Genomic DNA, 16493 nt, shown 5'->3' with positions numbered 1-16493 from the left:
GAAACAAATGGAAAGGCAGCCCATGTTTATGGATTTAATTTACTTAATAATATTAAGATGGTAATGCTTCCCAAATTGATCAACAGATTCAAAGGAACCCCTATTAAAATCCTGGTTGCACTTTTTTTTGGCAGAAACTGACAAATAGATCCTAAAATTCATAAGGAGATGCAAGGGATCCTGAGCAGTCAAAACAACCTTGAAAAAGAAGATCAGAGTTAAAGGACTCATACTTCCCAATTTCAAAACTCACAACAAAGCACAGTGATCAAGACAATGAGGTACCAACATAAGAATAGACAAACAGATCAATGGAATACAACTGAGAATCCAGAAATAAACCTTCACATTTACAGTCAACCAATTTTCAATAAAGGTGCTAATTCCTGAAGAAATAATGAACAGTCTGTTCAACAAATGGTGTTGGGACTGCTTGATATCCCATACTAAAAAAAAAAAAAAAAGAACAGAATAAAGCTGGACCTCTGTTTCACACCACCTACAATAACTAACGCCAGTGGTAAAGAACCCATCTGCCGATGCAGGAGACGTGGCGACATGAGAGACAAGGGTTCAGTCCCTGGGTTGGGAAGACCCCCTGGAGGAGGGCATGGCAACCTACTCCAGTATTCTTGATTGGAGAATCCCTATGGACAGAAGAGCCTGGCGGGCTACAGTCCACAGGGTCACACAGAATCGGACATGACTGAAGCGATTTAGCATGCAAGTACAATAACTAACACACACACACACAAAATGGATCATAGACCTAAATTGTAGGGATAAAACTCTTCAAAGAAAATATAGGAGTAAATCTTCAAGACCTTGGATAAACCAAATGTTTTTTAGATATAACACCCAAAACATAAGCAACAGATGAAAAATAATATTTAGATAATATTAAATTTAGAAACTTTCATGTTTCCAGGGATACCATGAAAAACATGAAAATGCAACACACAGAATGGTAGAAAACATTTTCAAACCATGTATCTGATATGGGACTTATATTCAGAAAAGAACTCACAACTCAGCAACAAGGACAAATGACCCAACTTAAACATTGGCCAAAGACTTGAATAGACATTTTTCTGAAGAAAGTATACAAATGGCCAATAAGCACATGAAAAGAGGCTCAATATCACTAATCTTTAGGAAAATGCAAATTAAAACTACAGTGAGATATCACCTCATATCTGTTAGGATGGCTACTATCTAAAAAACAGAAAATACCAGTCATCTAAATTTAGGGACAATCTACAAAAAGAAGGAAATTCTGATATATGCTATAACATCAATAGACTTGAAGACATTATGCTCAGTAAAATAAGACAGTCACAAAAAGACAAATCCTGTATAATTCCGCTTGCATGAAGTCCTTAAAGTAGTCAAATCATAAAGACAAAAAGTATTAACGGTAGTCATCAGAGATTGGCCAGGGGAAAATGGGGAGTTCTTATTTAATGGGTACAGAGTTTCAGTTTACAAGATAAACAGGATTATGGGGATGAACGGTAGTGATGGCTGCAAAACAAGGTGAATATATTTACCACCACAGAACTGTGCACTTAAAAATAGTTAAGATGGTAAATTTTATGTTACGTATATTTTGCCACAATAAAAATAAAAGGTACTCCTAGATTTATCATGTGGCCCAGCAATTCCACTCCTAGCTGTGTACCCAGAGAATTGAAAATATGTCCACACAAAATCTTGTACACAAATAACTCATACATAGCATTACTCATAATAACCAAAAAAATGGGAACAACTTAAGTGTTCACCAACTGATGAATGAATGAACTGGTATATCCATAAATGGAATACTATTCAGCCACAAAAACAAATAAAGTACTAATCCATGCGATAGCACATATGAACCTTGAAAACACTGTGCCAAGTGAAAGAAGGCATTCACAGAAGGCCACCAGGTGCATGATCCCATTTATATGAAATATCCAGAACAGGCACATCCATAGAGACAAAGTGAATTAGTGGTTGCCATAGGCGCAGGAGTGGGGGCAGTGGGAAACGCCGACTAATTGGCACAGAGTTTCTTTCTAGGGTGATGAAAACATTCTAAAATTGATCGTGGCGATGGTTTTGTACAACACACTTTGAGTGTGTCAGCATATTAAAGCTCACTGAGCGGTATACTCTTAAAGGGAGTATTTCACGGTAGTAGTAGTGCAAGTCAATCAGTCGTGTCCAGTTCTTTGCAACCCCACGGACTGGGCTCCTCCGTCCACGGGATTCTCAAGGCAAGAATACTGGAGTGGGGTTGCCATTTCCTTCTCCAGGGGATCTTCCCGACCCAGGGATTGAACCTGGGTCTCCCACATTGCAGGCAGATTCTTTACCATCCGAGCCACCAGGAAGCCCCATAAATTATATTTTAACAAAACTGTTTAAAAAAACTTTCAACAGAGAAAATTCAGCTGTAGCATCAAGTTGTCCCTTGCACAATTCCACCGTGTCATTCACATAGAGTAAGAGATATATGATGCTCCCTTGAGGTGAGCAACACTGTGGCCCTGATCAAACAGCTTTAGAGGTAAATCCTACCAAGTAGTCAGGAATGCATAATTCCAATATTATACAATTTTTTTCTATAGAATAAAATTACAACACTCCCCAACTCATCTGTGGTTGGCATCATCTTAATCCCCAGTGCAGGCAAGGGCAGTATAAGAAAGAAAAATTACAGGCCAACTCAATAAATAGATTGAAGGATCCTATTCAAAAATATCAGCTGATTGCAGCAACAGATTAAAAACATACTCTATCATGACCAAGTAGTGTTTAAATGCAATGTTGGTTTAACGTTAGTAAGTCAATCAATGTAATTAACCACATTAACAACGTTCAAATGAATCATATATGACCATCTCAAAAGATACATGATAGAAAAAAGAATTTATTACTGATTAGAGGGGGAGAAAAATCCTAGGAAACAAGGGATAGAAACATGATAAAGGTTATTTAAATATACACACCCAGAGTAAGAGCTAACATTAAGTAACAAAATGCTGAAAGCATTTCTTTGGATTAAAATCAAGAACAATACAAAAATGCCTGCAATCACAATTCACTTTAATAAAGCTTCTGATTCCCACGGTGGTGATCTAGGCACCCACTTTGAGAAATCCTGGGCTGGAGAAGCCAGTTGCTATGAGATGACTCATTGCTTCCAGGTGCCCAAGCCCACACACCCAGCACCACTGATCTGGCTCTGCTTCTGCTCCTTCATAATTAGCCCAGTACTCTATTTCATTTTTCTTGGATCTTCACAGTATATCTGTGAGGCAGACATTATCTCCATTTCACAGACAAGGAAACTGAGGCTTAGCATTATGAGTCTCATCCAAATTCCCACCGTAAGTGGCAGGGTACAATGCAAGGCTGAGAAAATGTTTGCTTTTCCTCTCTGCAGCCAGCACCTCAGGAACCCTCCTGCCTGTGCCCCTAAATTAAGGTCTCCCGGACAATGTGGTGGGTTTACCTGTAGCCTGGGGGCCAGGGCTATCATTAACAAAAGATCCTCAATATGACACAAAATACTCTTGTTTCCTGGCCAAGGGTCACGCCATGTTCCACATGAACTTGCTGTCTAGACTTCCCTGTTTGTCTCCAGGTTGGGTTTGTGTAGCAATCAACACCTAGACATTTATTCCATTCTTTGAGCTCTTTGTTCACATCTTTCAGAGCTCCCTAATGTTCCCAGGTCTGTTTTTAGGCACTAGGGAGACTTGAAATTATGAGGCATGCACTTGAGTCACACCTTCTACGGGAAGAAAGACCTGTCCTTTCCTGTAAGTAAGCCATTAGCAGGACTGTGCCAGAATAAAGGATGCCAAGACGTGGTGCCCCACCCCCCACTGATGGGTGAAGCTCAGAGAGGGTAGGGAAGCGGCCTAGGCCACAGAGCCGGCTAATATACGAAAGGAGAGGTGGCTGTACAGAGCAGCGTGCAGAGGTGTCGACCAACAGCTGAAGGGAGACGAGAGGGCGCCAGCAGCTCCACGGAGGAGTCAGAAAGGAGGATGGGTGAAATGCAGGGGAGGAGATGGAGTAACCCTTCTTCAAGCAGAGATCAAGGAAAGTGAATGTCCAATCCAGTGGGGAGACTAGAGCGAGCACCAGTGTGGCGGAGAAGCAGGTCTATGGATAAAAAAAAGTGGAGGAGGTGGATAGGGGTGAGGCCAGGGAACACCAGGCAGGGACCTGGGGAGGGAGTCTATGGAGGGGCAGCTCAATGCCTTCTCCCAACGCACTCCACCCCTCCAAGTGCGGAGGGCACAGGAGAGTTGCTAATATCAGCCAACATTACTGACTTTATCACCTGCCGGGTACTTCCCATAGGTTACCTCACTTAATCTTCACCACCACCCTAGGAAGCAGACTCTAGCACCACCCCATTTTACAGATGCAGAAACTGAGGTCGGGAGATTAAGGTCACTCTGCGGACCAAGTATTGGAACCCAAAGAGCCCACCAAAAGTAAGCTTAACATTTCTATGAAGTCTCCTATTTTAAATATTCATGCGAATTATGCATTTTCTCCTTAATATGCTTGCATCTGAATAATTTTAAGATGTCATTCCTCCTCCCCAACTAAATCCTCAAATAAAACCACCCTCCAGACAGGCAGAGCCACTGTGTTTCCCCTGGGGCCACATGAACCTTGCATGTGATGCTGGGAAGCCCAGTAGTGGATGTGGGAGCCAAAGGAAAGTTTTGAAGGAAACAGATGTTGAGACATGATATTGGTCTCTGACTAGTGCCATTGTACTAAAAAGAAAACTGTCATTTCCATCATTTATGGAAAACTGGACCGAAGACACATCATCTTCAGCCTCGGGGCTGTCTGCGTCCTTATCCTCAGAACCCCCGTACATTCAGAATCCCAGCAGGTGACCCAAGATCCCCAGTAAGAACACTTTCTTTCTTGCATTTCTTTCCTGGGCACAGCCTTGAACCCAGCCTTGACCAAAACTCCCAGGAAGACATCCAAGAAGATACCTGTAACCTCTGCCCCAAGAATCCCCACACCTGCCCCGTGGTTTCCCAGCTCCAGGTCTTCATCCATACCATTCCTTCTCCCTGGAGTGCTCTCCCCACCTCCCAAATCCTGCCCATCCTCAAAATGCATCTGACAGCTCATCCTCTTCATGGAGCCTTCCCTGATCCCCTCCTCCCCCAAGTGACCAACCCCTCCTCTGAACAACTCTGTCCCTCTCCGAGCATACGCCCTAACCCACTTGGCCATGGAAGTGCTCCTGCACAGTTTTAAATCTTCCCAACCAACACAGAGCCCTAAGGGCAGGCTTTGTATGTGATTCCTCTCTGGGCTCCACACACAGTAACACCTTGCACGTAGTAGGCAGTCAATAAAAATGTCAAGTGCATGAGTCAAAGGATCACTCTGTTTCCCTACTCATCACAGCCACTAGTTCTCTGTGGGTAGAACCAGCCAAAGAAACGCACCAGGAAGACACCTACAGCCTCGTGAGAATGGAGGCAGGGCCCCTGCTCGACAGCACTGTGGGGACCCGGCTTCATTTCCGGCGTGTCTGTTACTGCTGCATCCTCAACTCTACCCTCCAACAGCTCCACATCCTTTGGATTTCACCCCAATGCCTGCTGGCATCACCTAGCCTTGCAGGCTTTTAGGGAGAGGGTCTAGTGGTCTGTCTCCTCTCAGTCTTCCACTCACGGTACCAAGATTGTTTGGGATTTTTTTGGAGGCGGGGGAGTCATAGGGCTGGGCAATCAGCTGGGTGGAAAGGAGCGCTCACCCACCTTTCCCGTGACATCTTCCAGGTGAAACGTCTCACCGTGAAGTAACAGCTATTCTTTTTCAGTCAAAAAGGAAAGAAATATGGACACTTCCCTGGTAGTCCAGTGGTTAAGACTCTGTGCAGGGGACACAGGTTCGCTTCCTGGTTCAGGAACTAAGATCCCACATGCCTCATGGCCAAAAAAAAAAAAAAAATTTTTTTTTTATAGGAAGGAAATATGACACCAAAACAAGGGTGTAGTGAGTCGACATTACTTTGCAAGGGCAGAAGGAGACACACCACAGGCCACAGCTCACAGGCAGCATGGCCTCACCCAAGTCTCAGTAAAAACACAGACCATCACTGCATTCTGGGTGTTTCAGGGCGGCTGCCCTTGAGCACTCAGGCAAAGGAGGTGCAATGACTCTCCTGACTGCCTCAGCTCACACCTGGCTCAGGCCTCCTGCAAGGACTGAGAACAGCAGCAAAGCCACGCTCAGGTGACTGCCCCTCGCCTGCTTCCAAGCACCCATGAGAGACGATACTTAAGAAGCTGCCACCCAGCCGGGTGCTGCTGGCTTCATCTCTGCAGCCTGCCTCTGTAGTCTCAATAATGGCTCTGTTTCAGGATAAAATACAGATGTCACAGGCAAGCGCTACAACTTAAAAAGAGTTTCAGGATCACGTCCGTTTTCAGGTTTGGTGCAGGTGAGGGAAACAGGAAGCCTGAATTCCCCAAGGGAACCTGCGAGGGACTCCTTGCAGAGCGTGGGTCCACACGGAAAAGTCTGGGTGGAGACACAGCCGTCAGCATGCTGCAGACGCCGAGCCCCAGTCCCAGCCTGGAACTCAACCCCGGGAACGAGCACACATACCTGGGGCACCTGCTCCATGCTGAGCAGCCTGGGTACCTTCAGGCTCATCATCTTGAAGTCGGGCTGGGAAGACCGGTGGGTGACAGCCGGTCCCTGTCACCAGGACTTGCTCAAAGTTCTGACATGGCTCCGGGCGCCTCTGGCCAGCCGGGTCTGAGCCGCTTCACTGAAAGAGGACAGCGGAAAGAGCTCCAGTGAGCATCAGCCTAACTCCAGCTGGGTCGAGACTGTTTAGCTACAGAACAGACCTTTGCTTGTGATGGCAAAATAACCAGGCTCCCTTAAAAACAACAGAGAAGCAGACTGCTGAGGCATTCACTCTGAGAGGGACGGACGAAGGTAATTAAATCACAATAAGGTGATCATAAAATTATAGCACTGGAAAGGGCCACGGGGGTCACCCAGTGCCCTCGTGTTACACAAGAGGGTCAGAGGCGAGGAGCAGCCTCCCCAAGGCCACACAGCTTAGGGAGAGCTTGGGGCTGCTCACTCTCCCTGATCAGGAGCTACCCCTGGACAGACAGTATGATCCAGGTCTGGCCCACCAACAGCTGCCCTCCAAATTACCCAGAGAGAGGCAGCTTTTCCAGAAGGCTCACGGGAGCGGGGCTGCCCTGAGATGCACAGAAGGACCTGGCCAGGCAAATCCAAGGCACTTGGAGTCAAAGCAACAGGACTGTTTAAACGCAGGATTAACAGCTATGAGTAATGTACACTAGAGGAACCCAAAGCCAAGGAAAAGGCCCAAGAAACTTAAAAGTTCTATTAGTAGCTGGGTTCAGCAAAAAAAAAAGGACAGAGCTAGGAATTTACCATAGTCAATGCCTCATCTACTCCCATAATCACTGGGCCAAAATCTGCTGCCTCTTTAGAGCTCCCAAGGGGTTCGGTCCCTGCCTCCAAAAGGCCTGAAGACCTGGCTTGTACCTCTCTCACAACACTAACCACATCTGACTGCAGGCGGAGCTACCTGCCAAGGCCTTGTCTCCCCTGCACACACCCAGCCCCTACCTACCAGGGAGGATGATCCCGAGATGGCCAAATCACAGGGTGTATGCTTGGCTCATCCTGGGCCTTCAGCAAATGCTTTTTTAATGATGCAAAGTTGCTCACCCTTTGAACCTAAGGTGTGCTTTTGCTTTTGTGCTTTGTTTATACCTTTGCTTCTTATTACAGTTCTTTATGTTCTATGTGTTATTATCTGAAACTGTGTAGCAAAATATAATGCAGGTATGTTTCATCATAAATATGCTTTTATTAAAAATACTGTGGACTTTTCACCACAGTCAAAAGGTGGCAATGACAGGGATAGAGAAGAAAAATTAAATAGTTGGTTTAGAAATCTCACTACAGGATTAAAGACAGGGAGGGAATTTTAAGGCTGCTTGGGAAACTGTTGTAAGCTAATGACCACTCAAGAAAAGAATCCAGTAACCTAGCAACAATCTACACTACCTTGAAAGAAGACCAGGTGCATCCAAGCGCATCCAGGCACACTCAAGCCACAAACCCTGACAGTTAAAACACAGGACAATATGGGGTCTGAGTCTTGTTATGTGAAGTCAGGAAGCCAATGGTCCTTGAAGAGCAGAATCTCTGAATGTAGTCAAGAGAGGAAAATATGTGAAAGGGAAAGAAACCAGGAGAAAGGAACATTACACCACACCCTGCGATGAATTACCATATTTTAGTATATGTTACCATCCCTTTGCTAGTAGACACATGATTTAATAGGGCCATCACAGTCCACACAGGGTCAAAGGAGGAATTAGTGATGGAAGCCTTGATGTCTGCCAGAAATGAGGAAGGAGGTAGTCTTCTCCCCTCCTCACTTTTTCTCTGATTATAAGATGTAGCTTTCTTTGTCTAGGGGCTGAGCTCCCTTGCCTGCCCACTTGTATCTCTTACAAGCATCCTATACTAATAAACTCACTCTTTGCCTATGGCTTTGCCTCATGCTGAATTCTTTTTGCAACAAGACAAAAGAATCTCAGCTTGATAAACCCTGACACCAGGCGAGTGGTTTCAATTAAGAGAGTGGGTTTGAGTCCCCTCCTAAATCAGTGATCATGGGTTCAAATCCCATCCAAGGAGTGTGGCTTCAGAAACAACCCAAGCACCCATCAGCTCGTGGATAGATAAACTAGCAAATAAACAAGATGCGGTCTACGCATGCAATAGAATATTACTCAGTTTTAAAAAGGAATGAAGTTCTAATGTATAGATGAAACTTGAAAAAATTACACCAGGTGAAATAAGCCAGTCTCAAAAGGCCAAATATTGTATGAGTCCAGTTATATGAGGGGCCTGGCATGGGGGAATTTACAGAGACAGAAAAGAGGTTGGTGGGGAGGGAGGAATCAGAGCTGTTGTTTAAGGGGTACCGAATTTCTGTTTGGGAGGATTAAAAGTTCTAAAAAGGGGCAGTGGTGATGGTTGCTCAATATTATAAATGTAAAATGCACTTAAAAATGATAAATTTTATGTTGCATATATTTTACCACATTAAAAAAGTAGTTACAGAACATTTCTGAATGACAAAATAATAGAGAAAATAATTTTTTTTAATTGTTACATTTTACCTGGGTACATTTTGCCAGGTTAAAAAAGAAAAGTTGATACTTTGCAAACAAATGAGCAACACCTGTGTAAGCGGACCTGGCATGTCTTGGTTCTCCTGGATTTCTGATCTAAATTACCGAGCCACTTTCACTCCCAGATGCACCACTAATTCATCTGGCAGCAGGATGAGAGGTGACAGTCTCAGCTTGAGTTTCCAGGGGAATATCACAAAAACCCCTCGCAATAACGGGACCAAGGCTGGGTCTCCATGGGCCTGCCTACCTTGGTCCCCTGGTTCTCCCTGAATTTCAATGTCATGAGCAAGAAAAAGGAAAGAAACGGTCCCTACCCTCACAGCACACACCGTCCAGGAAGACTGACCCAACGAAACATGCAATAGGAGGGCAATACTAAGTAGCGCATGACTCATCCTCTTCTTCATTCAGCCAAGGTGTCTGGCATTTTTATCACGTAATGAATAAGAGTAAGGGCTCAATATAAGGATGATTACACCCTGTGAGCTGCAGCAGCTGGAGGGAAAACATGAGAATTTAGCTGAAATAAAAATTGCATGCGTTTGTGACACACAGAACAGAGGAAAATAGATGTCCAGGGAACATGAAGATGAAAAGACTGTCCTTGTCTCCAAGAAACACCTAAAGAAAAAGATAAGACAGGTATACACTCAACTAACCGGGACAAGTCAACTGTGAAGGAGAGGACCTCCCACCCACTCTGCGTCAGGCCTGTGCTGGCCACCTTGCCCACCCATCTGGTCTCCTTCACCCTCACCACCCATCTCATATCGCCAGGCAGAGCAGTTGAGGGCCTCCAGACTGGATTAAAGCCACACTGGTTCCAAGACCAGTTCGCCATTTCCTGTGCAATTCCAGGCAAGCAGCATAACTCCTTGTGCCTCAGCTTCCCCATCTGTGAAATGAAAATAACAGTGGTGCTTTCTTCCTAGCGTGGTGGTTACGATTAAATGAGAGAAGAACCCATGCAAAGGGCCTGCCATCAGGTAAAGGTCCAAGAAGCACGTGCTCCTGTTACCAATTTTCAGATAGGAAAATTAATTTTCTATTTTACAGGCAGGAAATCCAAGGTGTTGAAAAGTGAGGGGGCTTGCAGAAGATCTCACAGACAGTAGATAGAGCTATCATTTGATTTCTGGTTTGCATGGATGGAGGTAGAGGAGGGTTGGGGTGGGGATGCTGATGCTTCTGGAGTTGTGTTATTTGATCTGAAGGCCACAGGCTGCATAGAGATTGGAGGCTTTGAAACAGCACTCTGTGGGCCCCTAAGTTGCACTTCAGGGGCCACTTTTTTGGGGGTGGGGGTTGTACTAGTAACTAGGAGAACAAGGAAATGACTTCTCCCCTATTTTAACCAGAAGATGACTTAGTTGAAATTTTTCTGAATTATAGTGGAAACATAAGTCCTCTCTTTGAGAAGAAAACATTAAGAGGCATAAGTTTCCTTTTAAAAAGAGAACTGAGGGACTTTCAACTGTGGTCCAGTGGTTAAGAATCTGCCTTCCAAGGCAGGGAACACAGGTTCAATCCCTGGTTGGGAAACTAAGATCCCTCACCCTGTGGGTCAACTAAGCCCTTCAAAAAATAAAAAAAAAGAGAGAGAGAATTGATTTTGATTAAAGAGAGTCAAGTTTGGGCTTCCCTGGTGGCTCAGACAGTAAAGAAGCTGCCTGCAATGCAGGAGACCGGGGTTTGATCCCTGGGTCAGGAAGAACACCTGGAGAAGGGAATGGCAACCCACTCCAGTATTCTTGCCTAGAGAATTCCATGGACAGAGGAGCCTGGCAGCCTATAGTCCATGGGGTCTCAAAGAGTCAGATGCCACTGAGCAACTAACACTTTAACTATCTGTCTCAGGTTAGTGCTCCATCCATATCCCTGGTCTCCCCACTCCTGCTCCCTTATTCTCCCCCACCAGTAAACATTAGCCTACACACTGTATCCCAGGCCTGAAAGGACATGGCCAGCCAAACATCACCCCCCAAATATGTTTACATATGAGGTAGCTGAATATAAACAGATGGCCTATTTCCCATATGAGAGTCCAAAAAAATTAAAAAGCCCACCAGTTTCCTCTGTCCATGGAATTCTCCAGGGAAGAATAAAGAAGTCGTTGCCGTTCCCTTCTCCAGGGGATCTTCCCAACCCAGGGACTGAACACTGGGTCTCCCATATTGCAGGCAGATTCAGGTCCCTGGGTCTCCCATATTGCAGGAAGATTCTTTACTACTAGAGCCACCAGGGAAGCTTGATAACTTCTAGGGATGCAAATGAAGTAGTACACACTCTCTTTTTTTCCTTTGCCATTTGTTTTGTTTTGTTTTCTTTTTTATTTATTTCAATTGGAGACTGATTACTTTACAATATTGTGTTGGTTTTTGCCATACATTCACACGAATCAGCCGTGGGTGTACATGTGTTCCCCATCCTGAACCCCCCTCCCACCTCCCTCCCCGTCCCACCCCTCAGGGTCATCCCAGTGCACCAGCCCTGAGCGCCCTGTCTCATGCATTGAATCTGGACTGGTGATCTATTTCACATATGGTAATATACATGTTTCAATGCTATTCTCTCAAATCATCCCACCCTCACCTTCTCCCAGAGAGTCCAAAGACCGTTCTTTACATCTGTGTCTCTTTTGCTGTCGCGCATATAGGGTCATCATCACCATCTTTCTAAATTCCATATATACGCGTTAGTATACTGTATTGGTGTTTTTCTGACTTACTTCACTCTGTATAACAGGCTTCAATTTCATCCACCTCATTAGAACTGATTCAAATGCATTCAATAGCTGAGTAATACTCCATTGTGTAAAGGTACCACAGCTTTCTTATCCATTCGTCTGCAGATGGACATCTATGTTGCTTCCATGTCCTGGCTATTATAAACAGTGCTGCGATGAACACTGGGGTACACATGTCTCTTTCACTTCTAGTTTCCTTGGTGTATATGCCCAGCAGTGTGATTGCTGGGTCGTATGGCAGTTCTATTTCCAGTATTTTAAGGAATCTCCACACTGTTCTCCATAGTGGCTGTACTAGTTTGCATTCCCACCAACAGTGTAAGAGGGTTCCCTTTTCTCCACACCTTCTCCAGCATTTATTGCTTGTAGACTTTTTGATAGCAGCCATTCTGACCAGCGTGAGATGGTACCTCATTGTAATTTTAATTTGCATTTCTCTGCTAATGAGTACACACTCTCTTTATTACATTAATTTATTTAGTTAGACATACCTGTTTAGAATCCCTTACCATATCCAGCATAGCATTAATTTTAAAATATTGTTTTTCCACTTCTAGTTCATAGAAATAAGTGTATTCATAATCTCCATATGCATCTTTGACAAAAGGATCTTCATTTAACACTTTTTGGAGTCACCTAATACAGTTAAAGTGAAAAATATTCTCATTTCCCTCTAAGTTATTTGAAAGCTACACTTTTGGGGGCTTCCTTAGCAGTCCAGTGGTTAAGACTCTGCCTTCCAATGCATGGGGTGTGGGTTTGATCCCTGGTCGGGAAACTAAAGTCCCACGTGCCACAGGATGCAGCTGAAATTTTTAAAAAAGAAAAGGAAGGAAGAAAGCTATATTTTTTGAGGTTGTGTTTAAGGCTCTTGCTAAAAATGTGTCACAAGTATTCATTTACTATTACGATACTCTATGGCAAATTGCTTTCAAACACTTCACACAGACAGTGTGATGTGAAAATGTTAGTTTTAACCCATATCCCTGGGGTTGTGGTTCATTAGCGTTTGAAAGACAAACCATAAGCTCACACTCCAGAGGCCACGACTCTGGTTCAGTTGGGGTTACTTTTGATCAGCACCAGAGGGTTTGCTAATTAGCTAGATGGATGCTGTCTCACTGGAAAAATGAGTGGAATTAGAGATGTGTACAGGGATGAGAAGGGCTGCACAGGCACCTCCCCTCCTGCACGAGCAGAGGGTGCCCCAGAGTGGCTGCGCCTCTGAATGAGCCCTTTCAGGAGGATTCTGGGCTTGAACCCATGAGTTCAGCTGACGCGTAGCAGCAGACAACTGTCACATCAGCCTCACACGAACTTGCAAGAAAGGTGCGGAAGAACCCCTCAGAGGATAAGTTGCAGAGACTTCACCTGCTAACAAAACAGATCATCTTAATGGTTTGGTGGGCTTCCCTGGTGGCTCAGTCAGGAATGAATTTGCTTTCTGGAAGCTATTTGTATAGGGGCGAGGGGTGGGAGCGGAGCTGACACAGGACTCAGCCTGACACACTTACTCTGCTGCGCCACCTGGTGGTGAGGTTGGGGGTCCTCTAGCCCTCATTTCCTCAGGGCCTGAGACTGTATTTCCAGGAACTTCAGATGTGCGCAGCTGGAAGCCACACCACTACTTTGCATACCCCTAAGATAACACACACAAAAAAATCACAAACTATAATTATGAGAGAGCTGATTGGAAATGAATCCTGATTTCAGTGCTTTTTTTTTTTTTTTTTAAGTACACATAGTAATTGATGAAATACATTGATGGTAAGCAAGTGATTGGCCCCAGTCAGTTTGCGTGGCTACTCTCTCCGACCCACTACTACTTTACAGGGATCATTAACAGCTCCTTTACAACAAAACCAGTACTTGTAAATGGGAGACCAGATTTCTTGGAATAAATCTCAATCTGTATTACATTTTTGTCCCTCTCTTTTTTTTAATTGATCATGTATGTCAGGTGCCTTCCGAAAGGATCCCAAACAAACACTGATGGGGAAAGATTCAGGCGATTATGTCTTCCCCTAAACAGCCCATCCACTGCTCAAAATAAAGGAACAGAGGGACACTGACTAGGAAGAACCCTGGATGGGCCAAATTCCCTCTTTTCTGAAAAATATGTTGGAAAACATAAAATTTCTCATTGGGCATACAAAGCAAAGGCAAAGAATGCTGTTTGGTAGGGAATTTCTCCATAGCTTACTTTTAGAAAAACTGGAAAAATGAGATCAGAAAGCTTGGAGAGGTCATCTGTCCAAAGTATGATGGGATGCATGATCACATTCATTGATCAAAAGAAGCGAGGTTAATAACAGGAGTTCAGTTACCATGAGAAACCAGTGCAAAGTACCTGGAGAGGGAACCAGAGTCACCTTTTCCCCCACTCATTGACCTGTCCTAGGCTGAGCGGGCCTCAGAGGTGTCTGAACACAGGTTGGTCCAGGTAAGGCCCCACATTCATGGGCATGGCAGGAAGCTGCTGGCTAAGGGGCAGCTGCTGGTGAGGCTTGGGGCCTGAGCTGGCTGAGGACAGAAGAGCAGTGTCTGAGTCACCCTCTGATCCTCTGCCTCCTCTGCTCTTGTCTAGATGTCCTTCATGGTAAAGAGAAAACAGCCCAGGGTTTGCATCCCACCACTGTGCCAGAGGCTCACCAAAGGTGCTCACTACCACAGAGGACTGAATTTGTGCTTGGGGAAGGGGGTGTGAGGCAGAGTCTAGGCGCAGCCCCACAACACCTTCAGAAGTGAAAATTAAAATCTTTTGAGCATCAAAGGACACTATCAAGAAAGTAATGATAGCCCACAGAATGAGAGAAAAATATTTGCAAAAAATATGACCAATAAGAGATTCAGTTCAGTGGTTCAGTCGTGTCTGATTCTTTGACCCCATGGACTGCAGCATGCCAGACTTCCCTGTCTATCACCAACTCCTATAGCTTTCTCAGACTCGTGTCCATCTAGTCTGTGATGTCATCCAACCATCTCATCCTCTGTCATCCCCTTCTCCTCCTGCCCTTAATCTTTCCCAGCATCAGGGTCTTTTCCAATGAGTCAGCTCTTCACATCAGGTGGCCAAAGTATTGGAGCTTCATTTTGGAACCAGTCTCTTGTTCCATGTCCGGTTCTAACTGTTGCTTCTTGACCTGCATGCAGATTTCTCAGGAGGCAGGAGGGTGGTCTGGTATTCCCATCTCTTTCAGAATTGTCCACAGTTTTTTGTGATCCACATAGTCAAAGGTTTTGGTATAATCAATAAAGCAGAAGTAGATGCTTTTCTGGAACTCTTGCTTTTTTGATGCTTCAACGGATGTTGGCAATTTGATCTCTGGTTCTTCTGCCTTTTCTAAATCCAGCTTGAATATCTGGAGGTTCTCAGTTCAGTTGAAGTCTTGCTTGGAGAATTTTGAGCAGTACTTCGCTAGTATGTGAGATGAATGCAATTCTGCGGTATTTGAACATTTTTGGCATTGCCTTTCTTTGGGATTGGAATGAAAACTGACCTTTTCCAGTCCTGTGACCACTGCTGACTTTTCCAAATTGGCTGGTATATTGCATGCAGCACTTTCACAGCATCATCTTTTAGGACTTGAAATAGTTCAGCTGGAATTCCATCACCTCCACTAGCTTTCTTCGCAGTGATGCTTCCTAAGGCCCACTTGACTTGGGACTCCAGGATGTTTGGCTTTAGGTGAGTGATCACAGCATCGTGGTTATCTGGGTCATGAAGATCTATTTTTGTATAGTTCTTCCATGTATTCTTGCCGCCTCTTCTTAATATCTTCTGCTTCTGTTAGGTCCATACCGCTTCTGTCTTTTATTGTGCCCATCTTTGTATGAAATGTTCCCTTGTATCTCTAATTTTCTTGAAGAGATCTCTAGTCTTTTTCATTCTATTGTTTTCCTCTATTTCTTTGCACTGATCACTTAGGAAGGCTTTCTTATCTCTCCTTGCTATTCTTTGGAACTCCACATTCAGATGGATATATCTTTTGTTTTCTCCTTTACCTTTAGCTTCTCCTCTTTTCTCAGCTATTTGTAAGGCCTCCTTCGACAACCATTTTGCCTTTTTGCACTTCTTTCCCTCGGGGATGGTCTTGATCCCTGCCTCCTGTACAATGTCACGAGCCTCCATCCATAGTTCTTCAGGCACTCTATCAGATCTAATCCTTTGAATCTACTTGTCACTTCCACTGTATAATTGTAAGGGATTTGATTTAGGTCACACCTGAATGGTCTAGTGGTTTTCCCTACTTTCTTCAATTTAAGTCTGAATTTTGCAAAAAGGACAAAACGTGGTCCACTGGAGGAGGGATGGCAAACCACTTCAGTACTCTTGCCTTGAGAATCCCATGAACAGTATGAAAAGGCCAATCCTCATATATATACCCAAAAGAATTGAAAGCAGGGAGTGAAGAGATGCATGTACACGTGTGTTCATAACATCATTAGTCACAACAGCCAAAAGGTGGAGATGATCCAACTGTCCATCAACAGAT

General features: G+C 44.4%; 1 protein-coding gene across 2 annotated transcripts in view; it reads right to left on the bottom strand.

Moving 5' to 3' along the window:
• Nucleotides 1-16493, bottom strand: part of PAQR5 (progestin and adipoQ receptor family member 5) — a 90817-nt gene that overhangs the window by 42191 nt on the left and 32133 nt on the right. For both annotated transcript variants that reach the window (XM_055436793.2, XM_088839951.1), the window contains exon 2: nucleotides 6655-6820. In XM_055436793.2, coding sequence (XP_055292768.2) covers nucleotides 6655-6705 — 51 coding nt within the window. In that variant the 5' untranslated portion in view covers nucleotides 6706-6820. The remainder of the gene's footprint in view (nucleotides 1-6654; nucleotides 6821-16493) is intronic.

Source organism: Moschus berezovskii, chromosome 9 (genome assembly GCF_049115385.1).
Source record: "Moschus berezovskii isolate FMDL1 chromosome 9, NW_MosBer_1.0, whole genome shotgun sequence".
Classification (NCBI taxonomy): Eukaryota; Metazoa; Chordata; class Mammalia; order Artiodactyla; family Moschidae; genus Moschus; species Moschus berezovskii.
This window is presented reverse-complemented; position numbering and strand designations above follow the sequence as displayed.